Here is a 19,699-nt window from a genome sequence, read left to right on the forward strand (position 1 = left end):
GTGAACTTGGAGGCATAAGATAAGCGACAATGAATACAGAAGCGATGCCATTAGAACTGAATCTAGGTCAAAGCCGTGGTCCTGACGTCATGCCTACGCATCTTCACAGAAAACCTTGAAAGCAGGAATCCGTAAAAAATGGACTGCTGATTTGTGTCCATCCTAAAGTGTCTTTTATCTCTCTACCCTAAAGCAAGCACAAGAAAAATAAATAATAGAGACCTCTGTGTCTTCGTGTCCCCTTATATTGCCCGCAGTCTCAATGTTTGTCATGTTGAATTATTTTTCTCCGTCATGATTTGAAATAGCCCAAAAATAGCCACATAGCCAACCGCCACATTTTGACGCCAAATAAAAAAAGAAGTAGCCCAATTTGGCTATTAATAGCCCAATCTGGTAACCCTGGAACTTGATTGTAGGAGAATTCCTTGCAGGCTTGCGCGCGCTCCGTCCGGTAGGTTTTATCAGAACGAAGGCTAGACTGCGGTGTATTCTAGTACACCATAGTTAGACGAAGGCTATCTACGGTCACGTGATGTGGTCATGTTGGCGTGATAACTGGGGAGAGTAAGGAGGAAAATGAGAAAGAGGCGAGGCGTCAAGGGAGCATGGCTTGTGGAGACTACGCGGCTGACGTCATGCCTTCTCCTACCCTTCTATTCTCCATGATGACAATTCATGCAAGTCTATGGGAGGAACGCGCAAAAGTAAGAATATTGAAGCATGTACGTTGTGCTCGGAGGCGAGTATTTTACGGTGTGCTGCGATCCTTATGTCGGGTGTTTGGAGATCGAATCGGTATTTGTCAAACGTTCGAACGCCGATTAAAAAAATCAAACGTACAGGAGCAACTACGGCTCCTACGGCTGCCCTCGGCTGAGCTCGCCAGCTTACTCTCGTAGTGGAGTAAACAAAGGAACTTGCAGTCAATGAGACCGTCCTCAGGGAAGTCCAGAAGTTGATGAATGACTAAGAATTTCCATCTCGACAGCGGCTTTCCGCAAGTGAGCGGATTCCGCGTAGCAAAGCCTTCGAGCTTGTCGTCTGCTAAACCCAACTCAACGAAACCGCCACCGACTCCGCGGTAACTCTAGGTAACTCTTGCCTCATTGAGCTGCACTACAGCGAAGTCACCCTCGACCACAAAATATTTATTTATAAGAACTGCGAGGACTGTCAGTTTTAATGTTTGTACACAAGCTATTTGACGGGCTTATCAAAAAGGAGCCAAAAGGTTTCAGTGCCGACAACAGCTTAGAAACGGGGAAAACGGCACTTTTTCTCGTTTTTCCCATAGAGTCCCATGTATTTATTACAAGCAAAATTGCGACTAGGTAGCGCAAGACACCGTCCAACTCAAAATATTAGTTCTGATATTTCTCTATCGATTTTAGCAAGCAAACAAAGCAAACAATAATCGAACGGGCGCACGGGATTTAAATGATTTAAAATTCAAATAACAGATATCCAGACGGACGCGGAAGGAACAGTCGTGTCCGAACGATGGCTCCCTTTTGTCTGGCGGTGTGGCTTGCCTGTGCATGGAATTCGGCGCGGGCTTCGCCCGAAACCGTGCCTTTCAGCTCGGCGGCGGCGGGCACGGCGGTGACCGAAGGCCGATCCCACTACGAGGCCCTGGTCGCCCAAGGACCTCTCTACGGTCCCTGTTGGTTGTCGGCCGTGGCCAATCTTCACCGCAGCTGCAAGCAGCTCACCGAAGAGACGCAGAGTCGCGTCGCCCTCGACTTCACCAACTGTTTCCTAAAGAACCTGGGCCTGAGCGGGTTCGACTGCCCTGCCGCGGAACCGCTGTCCCAATGCAGTGCTCTGCGGAACATGTCCGGCCACGTAGCCTTCTCGTCCTACTCGCAGTTCTTCACGCACACGCAGGTCATCTGCCAGTTCCTGCAGAGCCAGCTGTGGCAGGCGCAGACCGAGAGAACTGTCAGCGTACTCGCGGAGACTAGCGTGCGGGTCAGCCGTGACATGCAGCGGGCAGCCGATGGCCAGGTGAGGGCCTCATTTTGTGTTTGAAATGCCGGAGTCACACTAGGGCGACAAACAAAAACAACCCACGAGCCTCAAGCGCGTGAAGGTTGCATGCGAAAGTAACTTTTGTGAGGCTTTACAGTCTCTCGGTGCTTGTGAACTAAGCGGGAGTGATTTTGCAAGTCTGCCAAAAAAAAGATACCCTCGTTCTAGTGGACTCGTGCATAAAAGCTGGTTTACACAATCCACCATTTTTAGAGATCGCTGGTTTAAAAGGCTCTGGTATGGAGGTCTGTAAGCATGTGCTCAAACGAGTGCGGGTACCCCCTCGACATGGGCGTACCAACCGGGGGGGCAAGGGGGGCACTTGCCCCCCCAGTTCTCAGAGTGGGGGGGCAAGGCATGCGTTTTGCCCCCCCTGAAACGGCCGCCACTGGGCAGAGCAGACACAGGTCGGCGGCGCCCAAGGAATACCAAGGGCACTGCCCCCCGACCCGCGCGGGCATATTTTTAACGCGCAGGCGATACAAACCCTAGCAACGGTGCTCACGCACGCCGGATTGGCTGGTTCGTAAAGCCTTGCTCCACGAACAAGGCTACACGGTAACCTTACGGAATCCATCCGCGAGACATGGGCCGGACGGGCCGTCCAGACCAGGACGTAGGCCCTTACACAAAATAAAGTTTTGCTTGCTTGCTTGGAGATAGGCGCTGCCGCCGTCAACATAGGCAGCGGATGCAATGCGAGTTTCCGAAGAGGTAGCGTAACTTAGTGGTGAGATGTCTGCCTCATACGTGTCAGACCCGGGTTCTATTTATGGTGTGGGCCGGCTTACTTCTTTTTATTTTTTTTCTCTAACATTTTGTTTTGTCGAGGCATTTGGCGATATTTACATTTCTTTTTTACCATTAACACTAAAAAAACGAATGTTGTTGACGAAACATCGCTAAACTAAATCGTATCGACTCTATTTACGGCAGTGCATGGGAGGCAGCGGGGCTTGGGTTGCCGACCGGACGCCGCAAAGTGGCGTGTACGGGGGGTGGGGGGGCTAGGTGGGTTAATAGATTTGTAATTAGCAGCCGCACACCGTCACCGCGAAGCGGCGTGAACGCAGGCGCGGGGGTGGGTTAACGCGCTTCGAGTGATACACGAGCAGCCCATCCGGCGTGAGCGTCGTTGTTAGGGGTTCTATCGCCTGCACCGTAAAAGGAGCAGTCTGTGCACCTCCTGTAGTGGGCAAGAATTCCTACATTGGAGAGAAGCGGGGACAAGCCCTTTCTTCAAATGCGTCAAGTCTCCTTGAGCTTCGGAATACAAAGAAACGCTACTATTCGGAGCTAATCCCACAGTTACTCGACCTCTCTTGCGCCGTGTCTGTTCGCTCCCCGCGCCTCGTAGCAGTGTTGTTGCAGTGGGGGGGCTCGTTAAAATTTTGGGTTTTTTTGGACTATCTAAATCACTTTCTTCCTTCCCATCCCCCCCTTTTCTACTCCGCATGCTTCCCCCTCTGCAAATATCAGCTGACCTTCCGACCTCTGTTCTCTGTTGATAGGCAAAACAACCACTAAAATTAGAAAGTAATTTGTAATTTGAGTGGAAGTCACTCGGAAAAGTAGTTAAAGTAAACTACTGATTACTAGAATAGAAATGTAATTAAAAGTTACTAAACTACCCAGAAAAGTAGTTAAACTACAGTAACTTGAGTAAAGTAGTTGAACTACGTACAAGTCTGGCCTGGCAAGCGCTCTGCGTAAGTGTTTCACTGATCTGCCTAGCCCCGCACACCATCACATGGGCCAAGAAAGGTGTAGTTTTACTGCAGAGGAGAAATCAGCAGGGTCCAAGATGGTGACAATGGAGGATGGGGGACTGTTCCAGTGGCTGATGGCTTGAGAAAGGAATGACCAATTGAAAGCGTTCGTAGAGCCAGAAGTGTGTTTGATGGTGCAGAAGTTGTTGAGGCGAGAAGATGTTCGGTCGAGGGGCAATAACAAAGTGGTTTTGAGGTCGGGAATGTGGTAGTAGATTTTGTGAATAAGGCACAGCTGAGAGACTTTCCTGCGAAGCTGCAAAGAGGACATGGTTAGTTCAGTTTTTAGCGCCGAGACACTGAAAGAAAAGTCATAAGTGGATGAAATGAAGCGAGCAGCTCTGTTCTGAACTGCCTCTACAGCGTATTGGTGGGGTACAGTCGATGGGTATTCCAGATGGTTGAAGCATATTCTATTTTTGGTCTGACGTACGTGTTAAAGGTTAGCTTAGGGACAAAGGGTGGAGCGATTTTTTAAGTTACGTCTGCTTAGTCCAAGAGTTCCAGATGAATCGGCGGCAATGACTTCAATGTGGTTATTCCAGGGAAGGTCAGATGTTAGTCTTACACCAAGGTATTTATACACAGTAGCGGTCTCAATCAGATCGGAGTCCAAGAAGTAATTAAATGACAGAGTGGTTTTTTTCTTGGTGAAGTGGATTAGTTTGCGTTTATACTTGTTTGGTGACATAATCCACTCTTTGCACCAATTGTTAATTTTACCTAGATCTTCCTGAAGCTGGTTATTATTTTGCACACAAGTTACTTTGTTATGGATGACGCAGTCGTCGGCGAAAAAGCGTTTTTTTGAAGGAATTCCAATGGGAATGTCATTAATAAATATTAAAAAGAGTAAGGGCCCAAGTACGAACCCCAGGGGAACACCAGCAGATACATTTATTAAGGAAGATTCATGATCATCATGGACGTGACCTGTACACGGGAAAAAAGAAAGTCACGAATCCATGCAAACGGTTATTGGTCGAGGCAAAAAGATGATAGCTTAGAAAGAAGGCGTTGATGGAAAACACGGCCGAACGCTTTGGAAAAAAAAAAAAAAAAAAGCTGCGTCAGTTTGGACGTGACATTCAAGGTTAGTGTGCAAGTCATGGATGAAGTCGCAGAGTTGCGTTTCGCAGGAAAGTACCTTTTGAAAACCGTTCTGCTGTTTAAAGAAAAGAAATGGGATGATAGGTGCCTCATGATATTGGAGTAGAGGATATGCTCAAGTAGTTTGCAAGAAATTGAAGTCAATGAATTAGGGCGATAATTAGATGCGGAAGAGCGGCTGCCCTGTTTAAAGACTGGGAATTACCCTTCCCACCTTTTGGTCAGATGGAAGGCAGCTTTGAGATGAGGACTGAATGAAGATGAGTTTCAAATACTCACTAGAAATAACACGGGTGTTTCTTTTAAATTTTAGGGTTGATGTTATCGGTTCCAGCGGACGAAGTAAGTTTTAGTTTATCAATCAATGTTTTAATACCAGCGGAGTTAACGTTAATAGGATGCATGCGCTCGTAAAGCTCTTCAGGGAGAGTGGGGACGAAGTCCAAGCACTCGTTAGTAAACACTGATGAAAAGTATTCGTTAAACACAGAACTATCATGCTCGACGTTGCACATCCGACATTCCTAACTCTCCCCATCTTCCTAAACGTCCGTGTGTGTCCTAACACCAGAAACCGGAATTTTAAAGGTTAAAAACGGCACGTTGCGAATATGGAACGCGCACTTTCATGCAAAGCTGACGTCAAGTGACTCAAATCGAAAAACATGCATATTTACAGTATTGTTATCTCTTCTGGTGAAGGCTAAACAACCGTTGCATCCGTTTTCGCGCACGAAACGGTGACTCCCAGAGAAAGTAAGAACGCAGTGATTGTCTTTATTTTAACAATGTAAACACACTTGCAGGCGTGCGCTGATGAAGCCTCAAAATCAAAACTCTCGTAGTGTGATTCGTGACTGCTCCGGCTACTCAACCTCGTTGTCCCGCCACTTTCTGCAAGCAAACACTAAAATTGCGAGTAAACACACAAAAGCGACATCGATACAATTATCTTGTAGAATATCACCTTATTTAATCATAACTGTTTCAATAGGCACTACAAGTTGTATTTATTTTAAGAAGAAGAAGCAAAATTTTTTTCGTGAGAAAAAACAAAATATCAATGTTAAGTCTGGTAACGTTGTAATTTTGCCGAATCAGTGCCACATCTTTAGAAAACTTCGACAAAAGTTGCGCCGAATTTTCGATTAAGGGGGGGGGGGGAAGAGGGTCGGGTTTGCCCCCCCACTCAAAAACAAGTTGGTACGCCACTGCCCCTCGACCAAGGGAGCCAGACCCCGTTGGTTCCATTGAGCGGCAGTTACCCAGATTAAGGTCCCATGCAAAGGAGCTTGCAGACTGCTTCATGAATCAACTAGGCGAACAACAAGTTTTAAAGAAGCTTTCCTCTTCTTCCTCCTCCTTTCTTATGGCCCATTGTTTCATCCTGAAAATCCTCAAACCCGCTTTTCCCCCAGGTGGCACCAGTTATTTCTAAAATGGTTAGGGAGGCTCAAGTGAGGGTGGGTGCAACTCCTAGATCGGGGATCACGGGACATGGGCACCATTTAATTGCAAAATTTTGCTGGGAGTCTATGGGGCAAAGGGTCGTTTTCTTTCCTAACTCAGGTCATAGAGGCCCATTAACGTGCTTGAATAATTTACACAAGGTATAAATGATTACTGTTCCATAGCCACCAGTTTTGTTGCGATAGGTTAAGTATTTTTTTAACGCGAAAAATGGTAAATTCCGCCATCTTGGACGTTGCTGCTTGTCTGGCAACCCTGCTTTCTCCTCTCGACGTTTGCAATTCTCGGAGCAAGAAGGAAGCGAGAGAGGCTGCGCCAAGGCGTTCGTTGCTTGCAATGGGAGGCGAGAGGAGGAAAGGCGCATGGAGCAACAGAGTTGCAACAGAGCAGGCGCCCGCTCTCGTGCAGGTAACATTGGCGCATATCCTTTCTCGAATTTTCTCCCTCAGGCGCCGCCATTAAATTGCAAACGCTCTCCAGGTTTTGAGTTGCGCCCACCCTCACTAGAGCCTCCCTAAAAATGGTAGATTGTGTTTGAGTGTGATCGGCCATGTTGTGGGTCGCGACTGCTTACGAGGAGACTGGCGCTATCTGTCGGGCGGTATTTTTCAAGATCAAATCCATGTGCCATCTATGAGAAACTCAAAACATTGTCCAAATCGATCACTCAGACAACAGTCACTCGGAACATTGTTCGGTAAAAGGATGATTTGTAAAAATATAAGAAAATAAAATCAGACTGGATGTGTTCCATGGCTACCCAGTAGATGGTGCTAGTGTGTTACCTCGTTTAATATTATTTGACCTGGAGCTAAAAGAAAAATCTCTCTGGCTATACTCTCTCACCAGTTGCGCACAACGTTGCCAAAGGTACAGGGGTGAGAGAAAACCTGAGCAGTTCAAAATAAGGAAAAGAAGAGAATCCCCCCTTACCCGGACCCTCTTTTGTGAACCCAATATTCCTTTCCTCCCTCCAAAATTAGCCTGTTGCTCAAAATTCGTGCAAAAGAGGCTTTCCTTTTTCTCTCACCCGCGGCTTTCGCAGTACTGTGCCCAACTAGTGAGATAGAGTATGGGTGGTGCAAGTCACTACCTGATTCAAATGGAACAGCCACCAGGCATCCATCCATCTGTTGTAAGCGTTCGCAAGCTGTTGCAACGTGCTCGGTCGCACTCAGATGCAAATGTGTGAACCCAATGTTACTAGATCAAAGTCGGTCGATAAGCTTCCTAGAACGCCTGGTGCCTTTTCGTGGCGTGTGTGCTCAGTGGTGCTGGCTACGCTATCAGCCTGCCCAATGGACAGAAGCAGTGAAACCGGTGGAGTGTTGAATGCACACTACCTGCAGTGGAAAAGGCTTCTATCGTGGTTTCTATGGTAAACATAAAGTTTGCGGTGAAGTCCATGGAGAAAGAACGTCAGTCAAAAACGGCGATTCTTTGTTGCCCATGGAGGCGTTGACGCTGGCGGTGCTAAGAACGCTACCCGCCCATACCTTTTCGCAAGCGGGCAACAAAGAACAGATTTTGAACGCCATTTTTCCGTGAAGCTTGTTGACTGATAGATCTAAGAACGTCGGTGAGAACCAGCCTTGGGTAATCCCAAAACATTGCGCCTGTGCTTGTGTGAACTTTGTCTTGGCAAACAAGGGGGCACACAAAACAAACTTAACACTTTTACATGCAGGAACACCTGCTTCGACTTCAACGTGATGCCCAGGAAGGGCAACGCCAGCTCCTGGCCAATGGCAGGCTTCTAGGGGTGGAGCTTGCGCAGTCCCGCCGTCTGCTCACTGAGCAGCACTCTTTGCTAGGCGAGACGGCGGAGCAGCTCTACCGTGCGCACGCGTTCTTTGTGGGCCAGTTTGCAGCCGTCCAGTCGGTTGCGTACTACTTCATGGCCGTGGTGCTGTCTCTGCTCCTGACGGTGCCCAAGAGGATGGCAGACGCACGGTCGTGGCTGTTGCTCCTCTTTACGGCCAACGTGTGTGTCGAGAAGCTGCTTGCTGATTGGATGGTGGGCGAGGAGGCCACTCGCGCTGTCCCCCTGGCCTATGACGTGAGCTTGGGCATTGCAAAATCGGAGGATAGACCATTTTTACTAGGGTGAGAAGAGAGATGGAAATGAGCGATCCGTTTTTGGGCAGTTCTGGCAGTACAGCCGACCGGAACTGCCTAAACGATGAGAACGGTGTGTGCCCTCTTCCTCTTCTACCCCTGCCAAATCTGTTGAAATGTCCGTGGAGGACGGCCGGTTCGTCGTCTGCTATCGGGATCGGGCGTGTTCCCTTTTCCTTTTTTACCGCAGCAATTGGCTGTGGCAGCCTCTGAAGGTGGGCGACTCTTGTAACTTCTCTCCATCGCTAGACGGAGCATCCAGAGGCTATAAAATGTGGTAGCCTAAACAGTTTCAGTGAACTTGAAAATGTTATGGAAATTGGAGGTGATACAATTCAGTCGTAGGGAAGCCACAGTATAGAATTTTTGTCAGAAACGGTCATCTTACTGTTTTTCTGGTATATGTATGATCCAGGGCTGGGCAGAGATACTAAGAAAAGTATTCAGGAATAGAAATACTGAGATACATGTGTTTTAAGGCCCAAAATACAGATACTGAGATACATTTGTCTTTTATGGAATGGGATATTCCCGAGATACTTTTGCAAAAACGGCGAAAAAGTATTCCAAAATAGAGATACAGGCACTTATAGAAATACATTTGTTCCCGAACGATGCTACATGGGGAGTGTGCAGTTCGTGGCGAATGCAAATGGTAATTTATGCATGTGCTCCTTTTTTTGTGCCATTTTATGTACTACCCCTCACCTCGAACTCTTTATTTATCGTTAATGCCGCTAAAAAAGCATGTCACTCCCGTTGAACCACATAATTGCAGAAAGGTAAACCCTGTGTACCATGCTTGACAAAAGGCGTCTGCCCGACTGCCCGAAATGAACCCTGTTTTTCCGTGATGGTGCGTCTCAAACTGTCTTCTCATATGCTTTGGAGTCGCCCATAGTTATGGGAGATGTGACGACAGGGCAATACTTTACAGAGTTTGCTCTGCTAAATTGGAAAGAATGGAGGGTTTTGTGAGAGGAGCTGATTTTGTTATTCTTGCAAGTAACCTTCCTTAAGGCACAGCTTTTTAATGTTGGTGACTAAGATGAATCAGGTTATAGGGCGGGTTAATATTATAAATTCCGTAGCAACTTGCACCACACAGATGTTTTTATCCTTTAAATTTATCTTAAAAAGGGCAACAACTGTAACAAGCTATGCAAGTCTGGCAAAGTATCACAATACAAGCGATACATTGTAAATGTATCCCACTATTGAGATACAAATACATTTTTCAAATGCATCTCGATACAGAGATACAGATACTCGAAAGTATCTCTAAGATAATATTGCGATGCATTTGTATCGCGATACTGCCCAGCCCTGGTATGTTCCTTGAAAGCATGACAACTGCTTTCAATCACTCGAGGCTAGTGCAAACATCGCTGTCTGCTGAAGGTGGAACCTACATTAATTTCAGCCTCCAGCTCGTTAGTATTTCCCATTCTCGACACTGATAGTGTTTTACATAGATTAGTATAAACAAGTTTCCTAAGTAGGCCAGTAAATAAAAAAAAAAAAAAATACTTGACGAATTAAGAAATATACCTATTATTATAAAACTATGAGTCCCTTTATACTTGTTTTTGATCAACTTGATGCTGTGCAACAGGGTCCCCTCAAGACGAAGATAGCCTGGTGCCGCCGCGCCTTCTGCACGATGGCGTTGGGGCTGTACGCCCGGTGTTGGTACAGCTACCAGGACTACATGCAAGCCAACAACCTTCTCCTGCTAAATCTACAGAAAGATTTGCGATGCCTTCAGGGTGAGGTGTTTTCTTTGAACACAAACCACAATTAAGCTTTTCAGTTGTGTTAACCCAACATGTAGCTATCATATATAGTAGGGTGTAAAATAAAGAAAATAAAAGAAAGCTACACTGTAATAAGGTAGTAAATTGCAGCCAAATTTATTTTGGGCACAAGTACTTTTGACAAATAGAAATGGGCCCTGATAAAGTGCACCCGTTCTTGTTTGACAGGGAGGCAGCAGTGTTCCTTATCTGTACTGTTCTGCGAGTTTTCTAAAGCTTGGCCACAGCTGTTACCTTGCCACACTGAGGAATCACTTTGTGCATCATTGTCTAGTCGAACATGGCTGATCTTTGTCTTGATCTGCAGAGCAAATGCACCTGACCGCCAGGCGTGAAACAACTCGAGAAACTGCCAACTCCAGCTCGGATGAAGAGACGTCCTCAGGTACTGTTGGTCAGTCTGGTTGTAGAAAGAAAGCTCTTGGCATAATCTTGCGTTCAAATTGTAGCGGAGCCTTTCTAGCGATTTGTAGAAGTGGAAGTACAGCAACTGTGGTATACTATATTCTTACCCAAATTATAAGAGCTTGTGTATCTAACAGCTAGCACCTTCTTTATGGGACTGCTTGGTTTACTCTTTTAGCACAGTTCACAAAACTTTGCAGGCACCTTGTTTTTCTACGGTTTTGCCAGTCACTGCAGTGAAACTGACAAGCGGTGATTTTAAACAGTTTATGTAGCAGGGAAAAACGGGTTTTGGAGCAGTGATTCACTCTTTAGGAACAGACAATTTTGAGCTTTCTCGTCAAAGTTTTATACAATCTCTTTGCAAGTTAGCCTGTGGAAAAAACTGCAGTTACTGGAGTGTTGAAAGACTTTAAGGTGTCATACGTACAGAGGAAATGGCCATTACAGATATTTATTTATTTATTGAAGGATCATACGGCAGTAATTTTGCAGATGTCGCAATTAACCTAGTAGGAGTACATATGGCATCTTTGTCTTTGGTCCGTTTTTGACGTAAAAATATGTTTTAGGATACTTTACAGAGTTTGTATCATGCTTCTCTCGCTCATATTCCAACTACTGTTCCTAGAGCAACTAAGCGGAGCACATAGCTACTCTAACCGATCATAATGAATAGTGCTAGCTATTCATTGCGATCGATGTGAGCACCGTTCGCACAAAACCGATAACTCTTGAATAAGGCACGTGCGAATCATGGATTTTGGGTTCGAAACAAATTCAAAATGAATAGTGGTTTTTGGCTGAATATTTTTTAATCAAATTTTTAATAGTTGCTGAACCATTCTCCACATCTTTTGCTACAGTAAAGGCCCGTTCAGACTCTTGCGACCGAGTACGACTGAGAGAGACGAGATCTCTTAAAACTTCTTAAATGTTTTTAGAATGAGGGAACACACTGGCATTGTGGCGCCATCTATGCGGTGACCCTGGAACTGCATTTCACGAGAGCGAAGGTTTTGCGGGATTTCCGAGGTCAAATGTGCGTAGTACCCATGGAAAGGCTCGTTTATAACATTGACAAAGGTTTTTCGAGCCAAGAAAAAAAGGATAATGCACGAGAAATAAAAAAAAAATATGCCGGACCGCCGGGTTTACACTGCTTCCCAATAGATGGCGCCAGTGTGTTTTCTGGTTGAAGAAGTTTTAAGGAACCCAGGTTTAAGAAGTTGCAAGAGTGTGAACGGGCCTTTACACCATGCCTAAATGAAAATTCAGCTGAACTCGCAAAGGTTGTTCCCAAGCTTCTAATTGCCCACTTATGAGCTCTGTTAAATTTAATCTAGCCGTATTTATAGACTGTGCCCTCAGAAAGTTCAATACCTACATTGGGATGGAGTGTAAACAACATATTTTGCATGATATTAAACCTATGAAGGGGCCCAGCCATATCTAGTTGAGGGAATTTATAAATATTCTTGCTATATGCAAATGGTTTCTTCAATTCTAAAAACAAAACACAAAACAAGCACAAATAATGAACAGATGTTGTTAGAACATTGTGGCCTAACTTATACCCTTGCATAAGTTAGATTTTAAAAATTTTATTGCAGTGTATCCCTTTTTTTTTTTTTTAATACACAGGCTCGGGTGTGCATGAGACTACTTTGAAGGTGTGTGTTTTGCCTAAGCACGCCGCTCCGCTGCGGCGAAGCGAGTCGTGAGATTGCGGTGTCAGCTCCGTGGGTATTGCTTCTCTGCACTGCACCGGTGCTTAAAGAGAAGCGCACTCAAAGGGGCACACCCACTGCCATCAACACTTCGAAAAGTATGAATGTCGCAGTTCACTTCGAAGCGAATATCAAATAGCGTGTTATTTTAAACCACTATTTGAAAATATGAAAATTCGCGCAACCCTACTTTTTGCACATAAAACTTGGGCATCCGAGAAAACAGCGGTACTTCCTTATTTTTCGGCGGCATTGTCAACAATGCCACATGCCAGACACTTTGTTTCCTTTTCGAGAACAGCTCCCTTTTGGCGCATATATAACGCAAATAGACCGATGCCACCAAGCGAACTGCGCAGGCGCGCGCATTCCGGAAATATTGCCGCCGCCATGCTACTTGTAGTCATCGCTCTCCGACTTCCCGGCTGAAAAGGGCTCATGTCGGCGTACATCATAGTTTGGGAAGCCCTGGTGTTAGCTTGGATTCTCCTGCATATCAGTACTTTATAAAATTGTGTTGTTTGTGATGCCTTAGTTTGTCATCAAGCGCAAAAAAAAACAAAAAAAAACAGTTTCGGTCGTCTTGTCGCTTTAGAATCGCTTTTTCGTCTGCTTCGTTGTCGTCCGCTTCTTCGCCTTCGTGAACGCGCGTGAACCCACTGCGTTCACGCGGTGGTCTTACTGCAACAGCGGGAAAAACAACGAGGCCGCTACTCCCTCGAGCACTTTGGATAAACTTGGAAGCAGGTGAATATCTACCTCAACGTGAAAGAGCACAAAATTCAAAGGAACCATCGGCTCGGTGTAGCACCGCGGAACAGCGTCAAATGTGTCGGTGAAATACCGAGCTATGTAGTGCGCAGGCTTGGGCATAACTTTTATTCGACCATGAAGACGAGCTCAATAGACATTTTCGGAGAGCGATAGTTTTCTAAAACTCGTTTTATTCTGGTTGACAGCCTTTGCAACAGGGTGCAGATGAACTGCGGGGGAAAGCCTGCATACAAAGAAACGATCCACAAAAAGAACCTGCCCGAAGAGCTGTAACAACTCGCATTTGTCGAAATGAAACGTAACCATGCGAGATGCCTGAGAACATCGGGTAGAGATAAGCTCTTGTGTACAGTTTCTATTCAATTTTATTTGGTTAACGGTAAGAGCTGTCCGACGGAAAATGCTTTTTTCCGCTGTGTCGCTTGGTGTTAATACAGAATGAATCAGTAACGCCAGCCAAAATCTTGTGGCATAATAGCCCACCAAAAAAAATTAAGTCTTATTCGGGAAAAGTTTGTTTTATTTCAAGTTATACATACCGGGAATCGCTGCTCTTTCTTCAGTGATTGTGCTGATCGTGTGAAGCACAGTTGTGCTCAAAACATGTCGTATCAATAACAGTTGTAACCACCAAAATGCATCAAGCAAACATTGTATTAAAAACGGTCGCCGCAAGGCAGTGTGGAAGTTCCGATTGAGATAGACCAACGGATATATCGCTGCGGAGCGAGTGCTCAGGGAGATTCCAACGTACGGAACACTTTAGCACACCCTATTACGTCTCATGCCCTGTGTAAGCTTACCCTTTTTAGTTATTGTGCAATGGGGTGAATATAAATTATGAATCAAATAACGAAACAAATCTAAAAACTCTTTTTCCTGCCGCACTTCTACCGCTCTCTTTACCTTTTTTAGACACTCTTTTCGTGGGCTGCTTTCTTTCGGGAAGACATAAAATCCGATGCCTCTTTGCCTGGTGCGGTTATTGTAGCACCTTGACATAGAACTGGTGAAGACTCCCATTAAAAACCGTGAGTAAACGGCCGACTAAAAGACTCGTGCTAACCTTAAAATTCCCAAACGCCGGGTGTACAACGCGCCTTGACGCAACCAGAAAACTGGGGAGAACTGCAGGTACCAGAGTGCACCGCGGCAGCGGTGGCGTCGTGCAACTCCTGGTGAGATCGGTCTATTGTGCACACTTTGGAGCAGCATGTAGCAGGTTGTTTGTTCTGGTGCACTTTGGTGCACTTGGCGCAGCAGTTCCACCGCTGAAGTTATGAATGTCGATTGTCAGCAAATATGCATCAGTAGTCAAAAATCAATATTGTTTATTACAAACAAGTTTGCTTTAAAGGGCCCATGAAACGAATTTTGGGCTGGAATAAATCACTTTAGATTTGGATTTCTCTAATAGCACATTGTTCAGTGGGCCAAAAGAAAAAAGGTAGAAAGTCAAAAGCCTGACTCTGGTACGAAAATTTGAAAACACAGCGGACTATTTTGTACCTCCTTCTTTTCGTAAGCTCTCTGTCTTTTCACCGTGATACATCCGCGGTCCCCAAAGCGCGTCACTGGGTCCAAACGCACGTCACACGACACCGGACCTCCCTTCTTCCCTTCACCCCTAAGCTGACATTGCGGTGGAAGCCACGTGCTTGCCGGACCAATCAGCCGCCTTCTTCACCTGACCTCATTCTCTGTGCGTAGGTATGCGCGAGAGAGCGTGATCACGTGGCAAAAGTGTGGCTGGAACAAAGAGCACGTAGCTTCCACTGCACTGTCAGCTTCGGGGTGAGCGGGGTGGGGAAAACAATTTTCGTCTGAATTTTGGGTGGCGGGCTGGCAGGCGCACTCGCGTACGGGTTTTAACCTTTCTGCACAGCCGTGCACGCCACTCAGGATCAGATTTTTATTTGCAAATAAATATTATTATTATTATTATTATTTGAGCGACGGGCTCATCTTCTAGGGGGACAATGGCTCTCTCCAAACGAGATTCCAAGCAAGAGGGGACTTCCCTCTTTTCGTCTTCTTGAACTGTTTGGTAGAACGCGCGATTTATGAGTTGAAGAGGAAAGCTAAACAGGAAAAAGTTGGAAAAGCGTTTCATGACTCTTTTAAGGTCTACTAACTGACATTGGAATGAAGGCACGGTGAATATGGTGAGGCCCTCAAGTCGCGTCTTTCACAGTGTAGACAGTTCCACTATATCCATTCACAATGTGGATGCACAATTATGTTCCCTGAACACCGTTTCCTGTTTGACTCATGTTTTTATTACTGACATGCACTTCAATTTAGTCACTCAGGCATGATTGCTCGAAACACGGTAGTGATTACACGAACGCGTGCCAGTGTGAAACTCGTCCAGGTGAAAGCGGGCAGGGGGTGCGGATCGAACCCTGGAGTTTTTGCAGTGGAAGCTTGCGCTGCAGAACCTCCTAGGTTCGATTCCCACCCCCTGCTTGTTTCGATCTGGATGAGTTTTGCACCGGCACACGTTTCTGTAATCACTACTGTGTGGTGCACGTTACAGACCCCAGTTTAGCGGTCGTATTGCGCTGGCTGAATTTCTCACCTACAGCTATGAGACAAGTCACCCGGTGAGGCGTACTAGCATCAAGGCTGTCAAATACAGAAGCAACACAATTTTTTGTGTTGCTTGTCTTGCACCTTAAGCACCTGCGCGCTGGAGGTATACGAGAGGTTGAAGCGTTGTTGAATGAAGGAAGCTCGCGCTTGAGGTGGGACAACTGAATCCCAGCGATTATAACTGTGACATCCGGGCACTTGTCATTGCCTTGCAGAGAGCGAGTATGACTCTGACCTGGACAACACCTATACGTGCCCCGAGGCACCAGACGACGCGTGGCCACTTTCCCCGTGGGACGGACAACGGGACTGCTTGGGCGTCTTTCCGAGTGCAACTCCGACCCTCGCGAAAACCCGGACTCCGGAGGAGCCTGTAGCGGTAAGAATGGAACTCTTTGGTCCAGTAAACCGATCTCGACGGCCAGTATTGTTGTGCCACCACCGTTGACGTGCGTTGTGGAGAGCTGTAGTCTTTCGGCACGTGCGGCAACTTTGCTGTGGGTATGCGCGATCGTGGCACAAGACGGCACGAGCTGTCTCGTGCATTGGTGCCCACCTCTCGTGGGCTGCAGTTATGGTCGCGTCACGCATGCGTGAACTTGAGAGATTGGTTTATGCGGAGAGCAAATCGTCTGCTTCTTGCGCAGGAGTTGCGGTGATGTCAGCAAGACTCCGAGTTCTGATCGACTTTGATTGAAAGGATAGTGGGTAGATTTTAATGCTAGATGCTTTGAGGTCTAGCCACTATTTTTTTCAATCGGCCAATAAGAGTTTGGCACTCCAACATCATCGCAACCCCTGTGCGAGATGCAGACAAACTTGGGCCCCGCATTGCTTACTTAATTTTGCTTCCTCTTACTTCATATTTAAAACCAATGTTCTGGGACGAAGCGAAGCAGACGGGCTCTTGTCGCTTCTCGAAGCTAACTAGAGGGACTTGGCACTCACCAGGGGCAAGTGCCAAGTGACCATGACAAGTGATCGTGCCAGCTTTCTATCTAATAAGCGTGGATTAGAGTGATGGCATAGTGATGTATTGTTGCCAGCTTTGAATGTCACAAGCATCGAGTAAGGACGAATATGTTGCTCGTGACCAAGCGGTTTCATCTTGTATAGTCTCTCATTAGGAACTATCATAGAAAAAGTCGAGGGGAGAGCACGCTGTGAACTGTAAAGCCGCAGTCACGCAACTCTTACACAATGGAAGAGATGTGGCGTTCACCGCAGCATGTTCGCTTCATACACACGTATGCTTTGAGCATGTCTGCAGATGCTTTTTGGATGATCTAATGTGACAGGACTCTAATGAACAGAAGAAACACGCCTCAGTCTCTGCAGGCTGTTTTTTTTATGATGTATTATCAGCGTTACCGCGGCTTGAAAGACCAAGTTATGGTCTATTTGCACTTGCCTTCATTTTCTTTCAAACGGATAGATGCGTGGCAGCCGAATCCTTGCGCATTTTCCCCACAGAAGGGGGCGCGTCACTCGTGCTGTGTCCAATGGCGCCATCTCTGTGCAGCGGACTACTTCGACGCCGGTCCGCTATAACCTCCGACCTCGAAGACCGTCGTCTGTCGCCAACGGATCTCTGCTGCGTGCCGAGACTCCAGCCCAGTTTGCCAGCAAAGTTCACGGGCTCTCGAAACTCAGCCGGCAGCTCGGAGTTATGTCCTCCGACGAGGACTGAGGCTTCGGCGGCTCTTCTGCGGTGACCTTGACAGGTGCTCAAGGTCACGTGGCATGTCTGCAAGGTCACTTTTGCGTATCCTCAGCAATTCTAGGGATGGGAGTGACCCAAGTGACCTTCAAGTAGTACACGTTTTGTTGGGGGGTGGCTGGTAACGTGCCATGACCCACTTTATGGAATGGCAATACTATCAAATATGATAGTATGATAGATGATGATAGATGACTATACTATCATATGATAGTATCATATGATAGTATAGTCAGTGACAATTGATTAATTTTGATCTCCTTATTTTACTTTTTATGCGACTATAGCCGGTGACAAGTCAAGAACGAAGTGGAAGCTCCTCCCACCCTTTTCCACTTCAGCGGAGCGAACGGTGCAGAGGAGGTCGCCTCCTCTCCAGCATTCGCTCTACTTAAGTGGAAAGGGGTGGAAGGAGCTTCCACTTGGTTCTTGACTTGTCACCGGCTATAGTAGATGAGCACAATTTTAGAAACCAGCATAAACTAAATAATTCATTGTAATATCATTTCTCACAAAATTTTCTTAGAGTACACTTGGTTCTGTACTGCTATGCACATGGTCATTCCCTGCAACTGGTGGTACGCTATAAACCAAGAGAAAACCGTACTACCATGGCCAGTTAAAGCAAGGGATGCTGCTCAAACAGTCAGTGCATTGCTCTTTTGTTTATTTATTTTTTAGGTGTATTTATAGTTTGGCTAATAAAAACTTCAAAGTCAGTTTGTGTGTCAATTCTTAAGTATCCATGGTAAGGGCATACATCACCGTTTATTAAGGGTTTCATTTATTGAACGAGGTTCATTCAAATATATGGTAAGATAAATTATCTACAAATACCAGCCCAAAACTTCTAAACGAAAAAATAATTGAAGTTAGGTTCAAAAGGCACTTGTCATGCATGTTTCCACTGCAATATATAGCTGTATCAATGAAATGTGACATCTGTTTGTTTCCTTTAATATCATGTTCTTGGTATTTGCAAAGTACAAAGGAAAATGTGGTTTAATAGCTCAACTTCAATTCTCTTAGTAAATAGAGCCCTGCATATCCGCAGATATGTCCACAGTGAACTGGCAGATACGGATAAAAATGAATCTGATTGGGCAGATTGCGGACTTGATGTTGATATCCACGGGTCTGAATCGCCACTTTTGAGGAGGCGGCCCATAAATGTGACCTCGGAGTGTAGAGCGAATAAGTTAGTGATACTACTATGAACTGCATCATCAAATGTTGTGGGGGAGCAAATTACTCTGTCAGAAAAAAAGGCGCCAATCGGGGAGAAACTTGTTTTTTATGCCAAGATCCGATCCTCATCGAAGACCAAGTTTAGAGTGTTCTATCTCACCAAAAATGCTGTCTCCAGAAAAAGTAAGAAATGCAGGGGGCATCAATCGTCCCGAGAAAAGTGTGTGCTCTTGTTGGGCAGGAAAAGATCAGAAAAAGTTCTTTGGGCAAAGAAAACCCAAAACATAAATGCTGCAAGAGAAAAGAAACCTTCTTTCCCCCGTGGCATAGTGCATTTCTTTCTCTCGACAGACGGAAACTCGCTGCTAGGCATGTGGTTTAGAGCACGCAGTTGTGGGATCATTTTAAAGCAAACCGGTGCTGCCATTATTGAGTACTATGATATCTTCCCAGTTGGTTAATTATGTCTTGCATGTAAATATGAGTACTTTGCTGCGGTGAGTGACCGCCTTTCCCTCCATCTTTTTTATTGTCCGAGCTAAATACAGTGACACTATGTTATGCCTGGCCTTTGTTTATTTTCATGTACAGATACAAAGTCTGCAGATGCAGATGATCAAACTCTTAGCTGCCTAGTTATAAATGACTGCCTCTCCTGCCTTATCTTTTCAGACTTAAATCTGTCCCATGCCGGTTTTATAATGGCCAATCATATTGTATTAGCCACTATAGACGTTCCAACGTGAGAAATCGAGGTGCAAATACAAGCATTGCTCACTTGGCCGCTAGTTCCAGTCCTAACAACTCATCGTTAGAACTGGAATGCGAGGTTGGAATGCAAAATTCATTAATCGCGGCATTGTGGGAACTTTCTAAGCGGCTCTTCCCAGATGCGAGAAAAAAGTCGCAGTGAAATTGCCAAATTACGAAAACACTCCTTCTCCCTAAAAATGAAATGAGTGAAGCTGT

The 19,699-nt window shown here is 45.8% G+C and overlaps 1 protein-coding gene across 4 annotated transcripts; it reads left to right on the top strand.

The window, feature by feature from the left end:
• Positions 1-614: 614 nt before the first annotated feature.
• On the top strand, positions 615-18,261 carry LOC8051906. Of its 4 annotated transcripts, none has more exons than XM_040217677.2 (7): positions 615-707; positions 1,891-2,010; positions 8,071-8,442; positions 10,117-10,270; positions 10,626-10,703; positions 16,038-16,201; positions 17,345-18,261. In XM_040217677.2, the coding sequence occupies exons 1-7, from the start codon at positions 639-641 to the stop codon at positions 17,510-17,512; spliced, it is 1,125 nt and encodes a 374-aa protein (XP_040073611.2). In that variant the 5' UTR covers positions 615-638; the 3' UTR covers positions 17,513-18,261. The 4 variants fall into 4 exon arrangements, with proteins under 4 accessions (XP_040073611.2, XP_040073610.1, XP_029829028.2 ...); XM_040217676.2 differs by having other exon boundaries at positions 660-725; XM_029973168.3 differs by lacking the exon at positions 615-707 and having other exon boundaries at positions 1,312-2,010.
• The last annotated feature ends 1,438 nt before the right edge of the window (positions 18,262-19,699 follow it).

This window comes from Ixodes scapularis, unplaced genomic scaffold, assembly GCF_016920785.2.
Source record: "Ixodes scapularis isolate PalLabHiFi unplaced genomic scaffold, ASM1692078v2 PGA_scaffold11__112_contigs__length_91849675, whole genome shotgun sequence".
Lineage (NCBI taxonomy): Eukaryota > Metazoa > Arthropoda > Arachnida > Ixodida > Ixodidae > Ixodes > Ixodes scapularis.

Excerpts from the sequence above, each read along its gene's own strand:
- LOC8051906 (XM_029973168.3), top strand. The coding sequence starts at position 1,504 with ATGGCTCCCTTTTGTCTGGCGGTGTGGCTTGCCTGTGCATGGAATTCG. Across the intron at positions 2,011-8,070 it reads AGCGGGCAGCCGATGGCCAG|GAACACCTGCTTCGACTTCA; the intron begins GTGAGGGCCTCA and ends TTTTACATGCAG. Across the intron at positions 10,704-16,037 it reads GGATGAAGAGACGTCCTCAG|AGAGCGAGTATGACTCTGAC; the intron begins GTACTGTTGGTC and ends ATTGCCTTGCAG.